The 12,539-nt window shown below is 42.2% G+C and overlaps 1 protein-coding gene across 1 annotated transcript in view; it reads left to right on the plus strand.

The window, feature by feature from the left end:
• The first annotated feature begins 7,542 nt into the window (after nucleotides 1–7,542).
• The window catches only part of LOC132819313 (toll-like receptor 2), a 28,248-nt gene continuing 23,251 nt past the window's right edge, over nucleotides 7,543–12,539 (plus strand). Inside the window, exon 1 of the mRNA XM_060830797.1 lies at nucleotides 7,543–7,637. Within this exon, the coding sequence (XP_060686780.1) occupies nucleotides 7,543–7,637 (95 nt within the window). The remainder of the gene's footprint in view (nucleotides 7,638–12,539) is intronic.

Below are 12,539 nucleotides of genomic sequence, written 5' to 3' on the forward strand. Positions count from 1 at the left end.
ACTTAACACTTGCCTGGAGTTCATGTTGGAGGCTGACTGGGTCAAAAGGAAAGAATTGGGAGGAAGAGGCCAGTTGCCCAGATCAAATAAACCTTGATGAAACTTACTGAAGCAGTAAGAAGCAGGAATGTAGTCCTCTGCAGCTGGAAACAGTGCCACCAGGCTTTAAGGACCTTATAAGGGTAGAAAAAGTGAGTTGGATGATGCTTAGCCTCACCCTTCAGTGGCCCCATCTTTTTCCTGCACAGCACTCCTCAAACACCCCTGCAGCTCTACTTGTGGCCTTCTCTCTCCAGCCACTTGCATCTCCATTTGAACAGTCAACATTCACATTGACCATCTCACATCAAGCCCTCCACCATAAATGTTCTCATTCCATCCTCCCAACACACACTACTTCTCGTATTTAGCACTCTCTCGTTTCTTTCATTACAGGCACAGGTCTCCAGGAGAGAAAGGAAGAAACGGTTCATAGCGGCGTGAAGACTGGGGAGGAGGATGACTATAGAGACAGATTGGTACAGTCTATGGGCAACAGCGAACCTCCCATTTTCCCGGATATGATATTAGTATTCAACCTACTGCTGCAGTCCATGTGTGGTTCATGAAGGCAGCCCATCACCACTATCTCAGGGGAACCTTATTTTTATTAATTCAAGGGATGTGGGCGTCACTGGCTAGTAGCAAATTGCTGTGGGTCTGGAGTCACATGTGGGTCAGACCAGGTAAAGATGATAGTTTCCTTCCCTAAAGAACATTAATGAACCAGATGAGTGTTTCTGACAATCAGCAATAGTTTCAAGGTAAGATTCTGAATTCCAGATTTTTATTGAATTCAAATTCCAGCATCTTCCATGGCAGGATTCAATCATGGATTCCCAGAATGTTACCTGGGTCTCTGGGTTAATTATCCAATGATAACACCACTAAGTCAATGCCTCCCCGATGGGATGGGCAATTAATATGGGCTCAGCCAGAGTTGCCCACATCCTATGCATGAATTAGAAAACAAACCTGCACCATTGGAGGTTGTCTTGTATCACATGACTGCATTTATCCTTCTCCATACAACTGAAGGGCTTGTGGGAGGTCCAAAATGTGAAACACATGCCTCAGTGAGGGATTACAGTCATATAGTGAGGAGTGCATCACTTGAGAAGGAGAAGGTGCTGAAATATTCCTACCAGATGGAGTAGGGCTCTTATAGATGTGCTGAGACATTGAGTTTCTGAGAACCATCCCCAAAGAGGCCAATTCTCAAGCAGCCGCAATAAATGTGTGTGTCTCTGTCAGCATTCCCAGAGACACGCAGCCCCCTTTGAATGGAAGTCTCTACTGCGAGTGCATTGATGTCCCCAGTAACTGTGTTCACTTCCATCTCCATGGACAGAGTGGCCAATGTGCATAAAGAATCTGATATGGCAGTATGTTCTGATCCAGAGTATTAGCCTGTGAACTCTGTCACTTCACAAAGACTCACATTGGTGGTTCAATCCTCAGTGAAATACAGCAAAGCGCTCGCTATCTCTCCGCTGGAGGGGATATGTCATCCGTGAGTGAGAAGACAGTGAAGGGGAAAGTGGAAGTGGGCACTTTTCTTGAGGTACCCTTACTTTTCACTCTTTGCAAATCCCCACCGACACCCCCAGGCAGATAGAGTCCCACGTTTTACCTTTTACCCGAGTGACCTACTCAATGCCAGTGCAGCAAGGTTTGTTGGAGCTCTCACTAAAGTGCACCGTGTGGGAGTCATAGAGAAGATGAGGGGGATACGCTGAGAGTTCATGGTATTACAATGATATTGATCTCAATAAATCAAAAACTGTAATTGAATACTTTGTTCTCCTGGTACCCTCTCTGTTGCATTACCAACGCAGAATGGATCATCCTGCTGAAGAGAACGGTATGGGAGATGAGTGAAGAGTGAGAACATAATGCTGGGAGTTTTGGGGACTGGGAGGATGAGGTCGAGGGTTGAAGATGGTAAACTGTCACATTTCTCATTCACATTTCGGGATGCTGAAAGGGGAGGGGGAAACAATTTTTCATGGGGCCATTCCACTGGATGTGGCTCATGTCAGGAATATTGAGGCCTGTGCGATGAAAGGTGAGAGCGTGGAGGGCTGTCTCATGGTTCTGGGATGGGTATGAAGTGAGGTTAGGGCTGAAATGTGGAAAATGGGACATATGCAATTGAAGGCTTTGTCCATCAAATCTTTGATTTTTAAGGAGAAAGAAGGCACTGTCAGCACTGGTGTGGAAAGTAGCACGGTCAGAGCAGATGTGATGAAGCCAGAGCAAAGGGGGAAGGAAGTGGAATCAAAATGATTGTATCTCAATGAGCTTATTGAAAATATTGGCTACAATTTATCTCCAAAAATTGCAAAAGGGAATGGTGGATATCTTCAATATCCATCATTCAACCTGGATTCTTTGTATTATGCATCAGTCTCTGAAAGACATCCATCCCTCGCACAACAGGTAGACATTGAAGAGTTTTCATTCCTCATTGAGGAAGCAGAAGTGAAGTGTAACTAAGATGAGGTTGATCACTTGATGATATGGAATTCCAGTACACTCTCAGCAGAGAACAAAAGACAATGAAGCTGCTAATGGTTTGTTAGAAAAGAACAGTTTGAACCTTGCTACACTTTGTAATGACCATCTAACTGACTATCCCAGTCACATCTCTGAGGAGAGTCTGTAGTTTGGTTAAGAAGATGATCAAGAGACCGATTTGCCCACTCACTTCACTGAAGCTTTGAGTAACACCCAGCATCAATAACTGCAACTACAAAAGCAACCACAATCTGATGCAGGGACTCCTTTTGTGTGAAGAACTACCAAGCTGAGTTGTCCTTTGTATTACCGGTATCATTTTTATTGAGATAATAGCTGGTGATTTTGTTGAAGCTTCTGAGTCTCCAAGCAAGCCTACAGATCAAAACAACACTGAGGCACTTCCAATCGAATCCAGTCCCTGATTGAAATGCTCAAGTGGGTTTAGTTTCCTTGAATATTCAAGTTTATTCTATTGCTGATGATGGTCAAATACTAATTTCTGCAGGAGTTCCTGAGATGTCGTTGCCTGTCATGGTACAGCCTCCAGCTGAAGTGACTGTGGAAGCTGTGCAATGACTTATGGAAAGAGAAATTCTTACACTGGGAGAGAGAGAGAGAGGGAAAGGATAATTTCTTCATCATCAAAATTGCCTTTAAAACATTCTTTGCTCTTTTTGTTCAGTTAATTTCTTTCTGATGGGGCTTTTGATGTACCACTCTACAGTTCTTTCCACAAACTGATCAAGTCTCATCCATTCACACAGGAGTGGTCAAGCACTTAACCTTTCCCCAAAGACCAAACAAGAAGCAGAAGAAGTGGAAGAAAAAAATGAGAATTTCAGGTTATTGCCTTTATATTGAAGGCATCATCAATATATCATGGCCCAGCTGTTGTGAGAAGCTGGTATCACATTCTGTCAATGTGGTGGCCTTCCAAACAGAAGATAGGAGCATATAATGTCTCACATCCTCAGCATGAGCTGTGAGCACTGTTTGAAATGCCATCATTGACAAAGGAGACTTGGGTAGAGGAGTACTTAGGAGGATGAAAATTAAACTCTTGTGGGCAAAATTGATTTGGACAAGATGTAGTTATGTGATTGACAGCTATAAGCCAATAATGGTGGGAAAGTTGGAAAATATAGAAGAGCTGGGACATTTTCTGTGTTGAAAAGGGTTTGTCATGTGATTTATCAAGCTTCATGTGTGCTTAAAGTCACCTGTTTACAGAAAAAAGAAATCAGGTGACACTGGAGAAAAGGCAACTAAAGCTTTCAATGAGATAACTGATGGGCTTTAGAGCCCTTAGTTACTTAAAAACTTAGGTTTAAAAAAATTGACCCTTATATAATAATTGCCTAGAAACCCTTTCTGGACTTAGTTTTCTGTTTCATAAAGTTTAATAATCAGTAAGGAAAATACTAACATTCTATTCCAACATAAATTTGGTATTTTATTTTCAAGATTGTGTTTCTTGTCTGGAATAATGCTTTTTTCTTCAGGTCAATCTGGAATTAAAGAAAACAACAATTTTAAAATGCTTCACCTAACAAAAATTGTGCCTATTTTGAAAGTTGGCCATTTTCCAATGCTAACACACATATTTCACAATAGCATCCATTAGTAATTCTTCCTTTTAATGATGCGATTTCCGTATTTGCTGACAGTTTATTTCCAGTTCCAGCTTAAATCTACATTTGTGTGCATCCATGTTGGCCAGACTTTACTGCTTCTGTTCCCCAAGTCTCAGTAAGTATTAACATTTGGGCTGACAGAAATGACCTCAATAGATTTAGTTCAAAATATGTTTCTTTGCTGTCCTTGCACTATATCCTATTAATTGTTTGCTGGGTTTGGTAACACAAGGGTCTGGATCGAATCTAATATTGTGCTAATCGAGATCTGCTTGGTTGTAGTAAAGGGTCTGCTTGGTTTTAATTTTAGCTTTTGGATTGTAGAACTGGAGAAGTTGATCTTGGATTCGCGCCACCAAATAAAATCTCTTCATGAAGAGGAGATACTGTGAGTCAGAATCATCTGAACATTCACCGAAGGTTAAATGGTTATTGTGAATGCTTCGGTAACTTTCATCTGGAAATAGTTTGTATGGAATACTGTAAGGATACTTTTAATATGAAAAATTAATATTGCTCAATATTTGAAAAACCAGAAATCTGTGGGTGAGCAATTGAAGTGTTTTTTCTTCAATGTGATTCTAATGAGCTTTACTTTTTGTTGTAAAACAAAAGTATACTGATTAGGTAACCGTATTTAAGTCTATAAGTTGTTGAAATGTAATAGTAATTCAGTTCTGTCTACTGGGAATGTACAAATTAGAGATTAATCATTTGAAATTTATGGTTACACCATTGTTCTTATAAAGATTTATGTAACTTCTGGTTAATAATTTGAAAGGTGTTTATTTTCCTGTCTTTTCTTTAACCTCAGTGCTAAACACAGGCCATGTATAAATCTATGCTAAAGTTACAATTATTCAAACTGTTACCAGAGAGATGGATTACAGTTCTGGCTTGTTATTTGTGTTAGTTGTGATCGCAAAGCTGTCAGTGTTTGTCATTGTTACTCTACTGAGACTTGCAGCAAGTTCCAGAATTTGCTTGTTGCAGTTTAATGTGGAAAATATAAATTGCAATTCTGCACTTTTTCACAAAGTGCATGGTTGATGATGCATAACTGGGACTGCAGATTAGGGCTGGAATGTACATAGTGCGGGAATCAGGTAGGGCTGGGGAGGGGTTTAGGAGGGGTTGCAGGGGCTGTGGGAGGTAGGCAGCGGGTGGGGGGTGGCGTTCTGTTGCATGGACTATCATAAAATCAAAAGCAAATTGAAGCTTAGTGATGAGATTGATTGTTCCAGAAAATAAAGGAAGGGACAGAATGTGTGAATGTCACGTTGTACCAAGGAACCATAAAAGTTTAGGGAAACTCAGTAACATAACAAACTTAAAAGCTTTGTATCTTAACATTTGAAATAATGTGGATGTCTAATGGTGTAAATCGAGGTATATCGAGGTCACAAGGACCTTAAGCTAGTTTAAGAGGGAGAGGGGGCAGATAAGATTATTAAGGTTTCCTGAACAAACGATAAGACAGAGAATGGAAAGGGTCAGGAATCTAACTTCAAGCACAGCAGATACCCCCCCCCCCCCCCCCCACACACACACACACACACACACACACACACACACACACCCTTCCCAATGCAAGACTGAGGGTGTTGATCTTAAATGTGCACATTGAAGTGCGGAGTGAAACTGGCAGATACAATGTTGTGGTTATCACTGTTGTGGCTGCAAGGGAATCCTGGTTGGGAACTAAATATTGGAGGATTTGCATCCTATCGAAAGGACAGGCAGCTGGCAGAGGGGAGGGGGATTGTCGTCTTAGTGAGAAATGAAATGAAATTGATAGCAAGAAGAGATACAGGATTGGAAAGTTTAGAATCTGTGAGAGTAGAGTTGAGAAACCACAGAAGGAAACAAGACCCTGGTGGGACGTGTGTATAGAGCTCCTAGCAGTGGCCAGGATGGAGGGCAGAAAATAAATCAGGAGATAGAAAAGGCTTGTAAGAAACATATTATAATAATCGTGGGAGACTTCAATATGCAAGTGGACTGGGAAAGTTAGACAGGTAGCAGATCTCAAGAAAAGGAATTTTTGGAATGTCTGTGGTAAAGCCCATTAGGGAATAGGTAATTCTGGATTTGGTGATGTTGTTATGGACTAGGCCAGACCACTCACAACATTCTTAAGCAGGCAGCCCAGACTATAACTTTGCAATTTGTTTCAGTAAGTGTTCAGTAAAAATTACCCGGAGTAATTTAGTGAAGTTGACGACCAGGTTAAAAACAGACAAAAATGTATTCACAAGATTACACAATGAAACACAAAGAACAGAATAAAGAACCCCTACAGAACTCAGTCTATCCAAACTAGACTTAATTATGCTTTTCCAAATGTACACAACAGTCCCAATAAGCAACCACCCCCCCCCCCCCCCCCCCCCCACTCAAAAACCGGTACAAATGGAACACATGCTTACAGGTTGAAGTTAGAATTGCTGAAGAAGAGAGAGAGAGTTTCCACACAGCTCACTGTTGAACTCCCAACCAGTTCTGGGATGAACTAAATTGTTCAGCTCAGCTAGAAGAGCTAACCACTTCCCTTTAATTGTACAGGTCACTTCTAAAACATGACCACTTTGGCCTGAAGTCTCATCTGTTTAAATATAAACAAAAGGCCTCTCAAAATCCTTTTCATCTGTGTACCAAACCAGACTGATCGGAGCCTGGCCCGGTTTATTACCCCTCTGAAAAAAATCAAGGACAGTGTCTCATTGAGCCAAGGAACAGCTTCCAGACAAAAAAGGAATAGCTTTGTGACGATGTGTAATGAGGAAGACTTGATTAGGGAGCTAAAGGTGAAGAAACCCCAAGGGAGCAGTGACCATAAAGTGATAGTATTCACCCTGCAGTTTGAGAGGGAAAAGCTGGAATCCGATGTAACAGCAATACAATTAATAGAACTACAAAGACATCAGGGAGGAGCTGGCCAGAGTTGACTGGAAGGGAAACCAAGCTGGAAGACACAGAGCATCAATGGCAGGTATGTCTGGGGGTAATTCAGGAGGCACAGCTGAAGGTCATCCCAAGGAAGAAGGAACATACTTGAGGGCAAACAAGACAACCATGGCTGACAAGGGAATTCAGAGACAGTATAAAAGCAAAAGCACACAATGCGGTGAAGATTAGTCAGAAGCTAGAGGATTGGGAAGACATTAAAAACCAGCAGAGGACAACTAAGGAAGCCATTGGGGGGAGGTAGGGTTTAGAGAAGATGAAATATGAGAGTAAGCCAACTAGTAATATAAAACAAGATTGTAAGATTTTTAAAAAAAATGTAAAAGAGAGAGGCAAAAGTGGACATTGGACCGCTGGAAAATGAGTCTGTGAAGTAGTAATGGGGAACAAAGAAATGGCCGAGGAACTGAATACAGCATTTGCACCAGTCTTCATTGTAGCAGACAAGAACTTTGAGAGGGTCAGGGGACAGACGTGAGTTAGAAGGTGCTGAGGAAGCTGGATAAATTATCCAAACTAGATGGACTACATGCCTGAGTTCTGAAGGAGATAGCTGAGGAGATTGTGGAGATCTTCCAGGAATCACTGGAGTCAGAGTTGGTCCTGGAGGATTGGAAAGTGGCTAGTGTAAAAACCCTGTTTAAGAAGGGAGGAAGATTAAAAACAGGAAACCTGTTGGTTAGCCTGACTTTGGTTTTTGGTACCATTGTACAGTCCATTATTAAGGGTGAGATTGTGGAGTCAGCATGGCTTCGTCATAGGGAGGTCATGCCTGATAAATCTGTTAAAATTCTTTGAGGATATAATGAGCAAGTTAGACAAAGGAAAACCAGTGGATGTTATCCTATTGGATTTCCAGAGGGGCTTTGACAAAATGCCGCATGGGAGGCTGCTAAATTTGATAAGCCTATGGTGCTAGGGGCAAAATATTGGCATGGATAGAAGATTGGCTGATTGGCAGAAGGCAGAGAATGATGATAAAGGGGCCTCTTCCAAGATGACAGCCATTGATTAGTGGTGTTCTGCAGGGATCTGCATTGGGACCACAACTATTCATGTTATACATGAACCATCTGGATGAAGGAACTGAGAGCATTGTGTCACCTGCAAACTTAGCAAACAGATAAATGGAGGGACAGGTAGTGTTGAGGAGACAGTGAGGTTGCAGAGGTGCTTGGACAGACTAGTAAAGTGGGAGGAAATGTGGCAGATGTAATACAATGTGAGAAAATACGTATTTATATACGTCAGTAGAAATAATAGAGGCATGGATTAATTTCTAAGTTGGGAAAGGCTTAAGAAATCTGAAGCATAAAGGAACTTGAGTCCTAAATCAAGATTCTCTTCAGGTTAACACGCAGGTTCAGTTGGCAGTTAGAAAAGCAAATACAATGTTAGCATTCATTTCAAGAAGACTAAAATGCTAGAGCAGAGATGTACTGCCAAGGCTGTATAAGACTCTGGTCAGACCTAATCTGGAATATTGTGAGCAGTTCTAGGCTCCAAATCTAAGGGAGGATGTGCTGGCCTTGGAAGGGTCCAACGACCGTTTACAAGTTTATCATAGAATCTTGACAGTGTGAAAGCAGGCCATTCAGCCCATCAAGTCCACATCAACTCTCCAAAGAAAATTCCATCCAGACCTGCCCCACCTACCCTATACATTTCCCATGGCTAACCCACATAGCTTGCACATCCCTGGACACCATGGGAAATTTAATAAGGCCAATCCACCTAACCTGCACATCTTTGTACTGTGAGGAAGAACTGGAACATGCAGAGGTAACTCAAACAGACAGTCACTGGAGACTGGAATCAAACCTGGGTGCCTGGTGAGGCAGCAGTGCTAACCACTGAGCCACTATGCCGCCCCTAATGATTCCATGGATGAAAGGCTGGTCATATGAGGAGATGTTGAGGAGTCTGGGTTAGTACTCAATGGAGTTTAGAAGGATGTTGAGGGATCTGATTAAAACTTACAGGATACTGAGGGACCTGGATAGAGTGGATGTGGAGAAACTGTTTCCCTAGTATGGCACTTTGACCTGAGAACATAGCTTCGGAGTGAAGGGATGATGCTTTACAATTGAAATGAGGTGTAATTTCTTCAGCCCAGAGGTGGTGAATCTCTGCGGCAGTCAGGACATTGAGTGTATTTAAGGCAGACAGACGGGTTCTTGATTAGTAAGGAGATCTAAGTTTAAAGAGAGAAAAGGTAGGGGAATAGGGATGAGAAACCTATCCGCCATGATTGAATGGCAGAGCAGACTTGGTGAGCTGAACTGTCTCCTGTACCTTCCAGTCTGAAATTAATTAAACCTCACTGAACTGATGGGTGGTGTTTTATTGTGCAGTCTTCCTTTAAGTTAGATAGATTACAGCACAACATGTGACACTCTAGTCTCAGAGATCTCCATCTTATTCTGTGTGCAACTACTCTGTTAGATAATTGGACAGTCAACCAGACAACTAGGTATATAATGTAATAGTAATATAAGTAAGCATATAACCCTGACTTTTGTACACAAGTCAGAGATGTTTTATTAGAGTACACAGTTAGGTGTTAATAAACTTGAAGGTATTGGTATTGATCACAAAACAGAAATGGCATGAAAGCAGAAAAAGGCATGCATGACGTCGCTCGATGCTCCAATTTCCCAAGAATGCCACATTCAGTTCTGCTGAGATATTTTGTCTCAATGACAGGCATAAAAAGACAAGGAGAAATAAAGCCTCAACCTCTAAATCAGCAACAAAGAGAGAAACAAAATTAGAAAAGCCAAAAACCCCCCTTCAAATCATTGCATTACAAATCCAGTGCACACTGGCAATGTTTAACTGCACAGTGAGGATGGGAACCGAATATCTGAACATGGATCAGCACTCCAGTCACATTCCGTCTGAAGTTCAGCTATTTGAAGTAAGAGTGAATTGTCACTTCATTGATCAACAGATAGATGATAAAGGAACACAGGCAGCCCAACATTTTATCGTTTTGGAAAAGGATGAATTGAGAAGAATAAAGATGACCACAAAGATCCTGACAACATTTTATAATTTTTATAAAATCAGCTTAACTTTGTGTGAAATTCAGGACTCTTCAGGCATGAATTCATAGCAATCCATCAACAACCAGATTAAGACATTGTCCCTTTCCATTGATACCTGCCTATGAATTTGTCAGAATAGGATTACACCAAAGCGAACTTAGCCAAATGGCTAATGAAACTCATCATTGCCTCTACACTCATCATATCGTTTTGGAAGGTGCTTACAGACAAACTAAAAATTATGTCATTGATGTACATTAGAAAAAGGATGCAAACTCAAAACACTTGTGGTCAGTTCAACAATCACGACCAGCCAGGATTTATTCCAACAATGAGGTTCTTGGAATCTACCAGGTAGTCTCTGTATTACTGACAACGGTGAATTCTCAGGAAAACTAGAAATGAGCACAATGTGAACCTTCACCTGCTCATGGCAGCAGCAGAACAGTTTTATTTTTAACTTATAATTGTCAAATCGACATGAGCCAAATCACCACCTTGGGATCAATCCATCCCTCAAAAAGTACAAGAAATTATCCTACCAAAATAGGAGATGTACAGAAGAAGCCTCACCACACAATAAAGGTGATTTATGTGCGTCTTCATTTCTTCAGCACTTCTTCCCATGATACTCTGAATTTTACAACCGAGTTCCTCCTCTTTGAGATTTTCTTCACAAAAATACAAGTAGCAGGAAGATCACCCTCATAATTTTCAACCTCTTGAGAATGCTTTATTATCCAATATATTTTCTTCTATATTATGATCCCTGAAGCTTATCGTGTTGGAAGTAGATGCATCTCAGAAAGGTTTTGGAGCGTATCTATTACAGGATTTAAGCTGCTTGTGTTTGGCTGTCAAGTCCTTATGACAGCTTCAGCAAACTACTCCAAAATAGAAAGGTAAATTTTGCTCTAGGGTTTAGACTACAAACATTCCATGTAGTGCTAGAACAGATTCTAACAAAACATAAGACATATGGAAGATGCCTACTCCACAATACAAAAGTGACTTACAAAGAGGGCTTTAAGGTAATTTGCAGTGGAGGGGTGAGGGTCCAGGAGGGTGAGAATGTAGGTATACAAAGCACATGGATATGGCATCCTCTGCAGAGCAACCATTTTGATAATGACACAGTGGGTGTGGAAGGGGCAAGTGCCTGTACAAGCATAAGAAAAGCAGCAAATAGAGTCATAGAGATGTACAGCATGGAAACAGACCCTTCAGTCTAACCTGTCCATGCCAACCAGACATCCCAATCCAATCTAGTCCCACCTGCCAGCACCCGGCCCATATCCCTCCAAACCTCACTCTCTCGGTGGAGCAGGTAACGGCTGTCTGGTGGCGTTTTTTTAAGTCGCAGTATAGTCCAGTTTTTGTTTTTTAACGGCTAAAATTTAAAGTTTTTTTTAAGCACCTAGCGGACCCGGAAGCTGGTGACGCGCTAGCTTACCTGGGAAGGTTTATTTTTCTTATATAAGCGCGCAGGCGAGGAACCCGAGGCACTACAGGGGTAGAGCCTCCCACCCGCCCTCCTCCTCTAACCTAATAATAAGACCCGTTGTGGTAAGCAGGTAAGTGCTGCATTTTGCTTGTTTGTTTCTTTAGATCTAGTTTTGTAAAGTTTACCTTTTAGAGGGATGGCAGCGAAGGCAGTGCAATGTTCCTCTTGCAACATGTATGAGGTGAGGGAAGCCATTAGCGTCCCTGCTGATTACACTTGCAAGAAGTGCACCCATCTCCAGCTCCTCCAAGACCGTGTTAGGGAACTGGAGCTGGAGTTGGATGAACTGCGGATCATTCGGGAGACAGAGGTGGTCATAGATCAGAGCTTTAGGGAAGTAGTTACTCCGAACGTTATAGAGAGATGGGTGACAGTGAGGGGGAGTGGGAGGAAGCAGCCAGTGCAGGGACCCCCTGTGGTCATTCCCCTCAAGAACAAGTATACTGTTTTGGATACTTGTGGGGAGGATGACTTACCAGGGGTAAGCAATGGGGTTCAAGCCTCTGGCACGGAGCCAATCCCCGTTGCTCAGAAGGAAAGGGTGGAGAAAGTTAGAGCGATAGTTCTTGGGGACTCAATAGTGAGGGGTACAGATAGGCGGTTTTGCGGGGGCGACAGAGACTCACGATTGGTATGTTGCCTCCCAGGTGCAAAGGTACGTGATGTCTCTGATCGTGTTTTCCGGGTCCTTAAGGGGGAGGGGGAGCAGCCCCAGGTCATGGTCCACGTTGGCACCAACGACATAGGTAGGAAGAGGGGTGAGGATGTTAGGCAGGCTTTCAGGAAGCTAGGTTGGAAGCTCAGAGCTAAAACGAACAGAGT

This window comes from Hemiscyllium ocellatum, chromosome 1 (assembly GCF_020745735.1).
Source record: "Hemiscyllium ocellatum isolate sHemOce1 chromosome 1, sHemOce1.pat.X.cur, whole genome shotgun sequence".
Classification (NCBI taxonomy): domain Eukaryota; kingdom Metazoa; phylum Chordata; class Chondrichthyes; order Orectolobiformes; family Hemiscylliidae; genus Hemiscyllium; species Hemiscyllium ocellatum.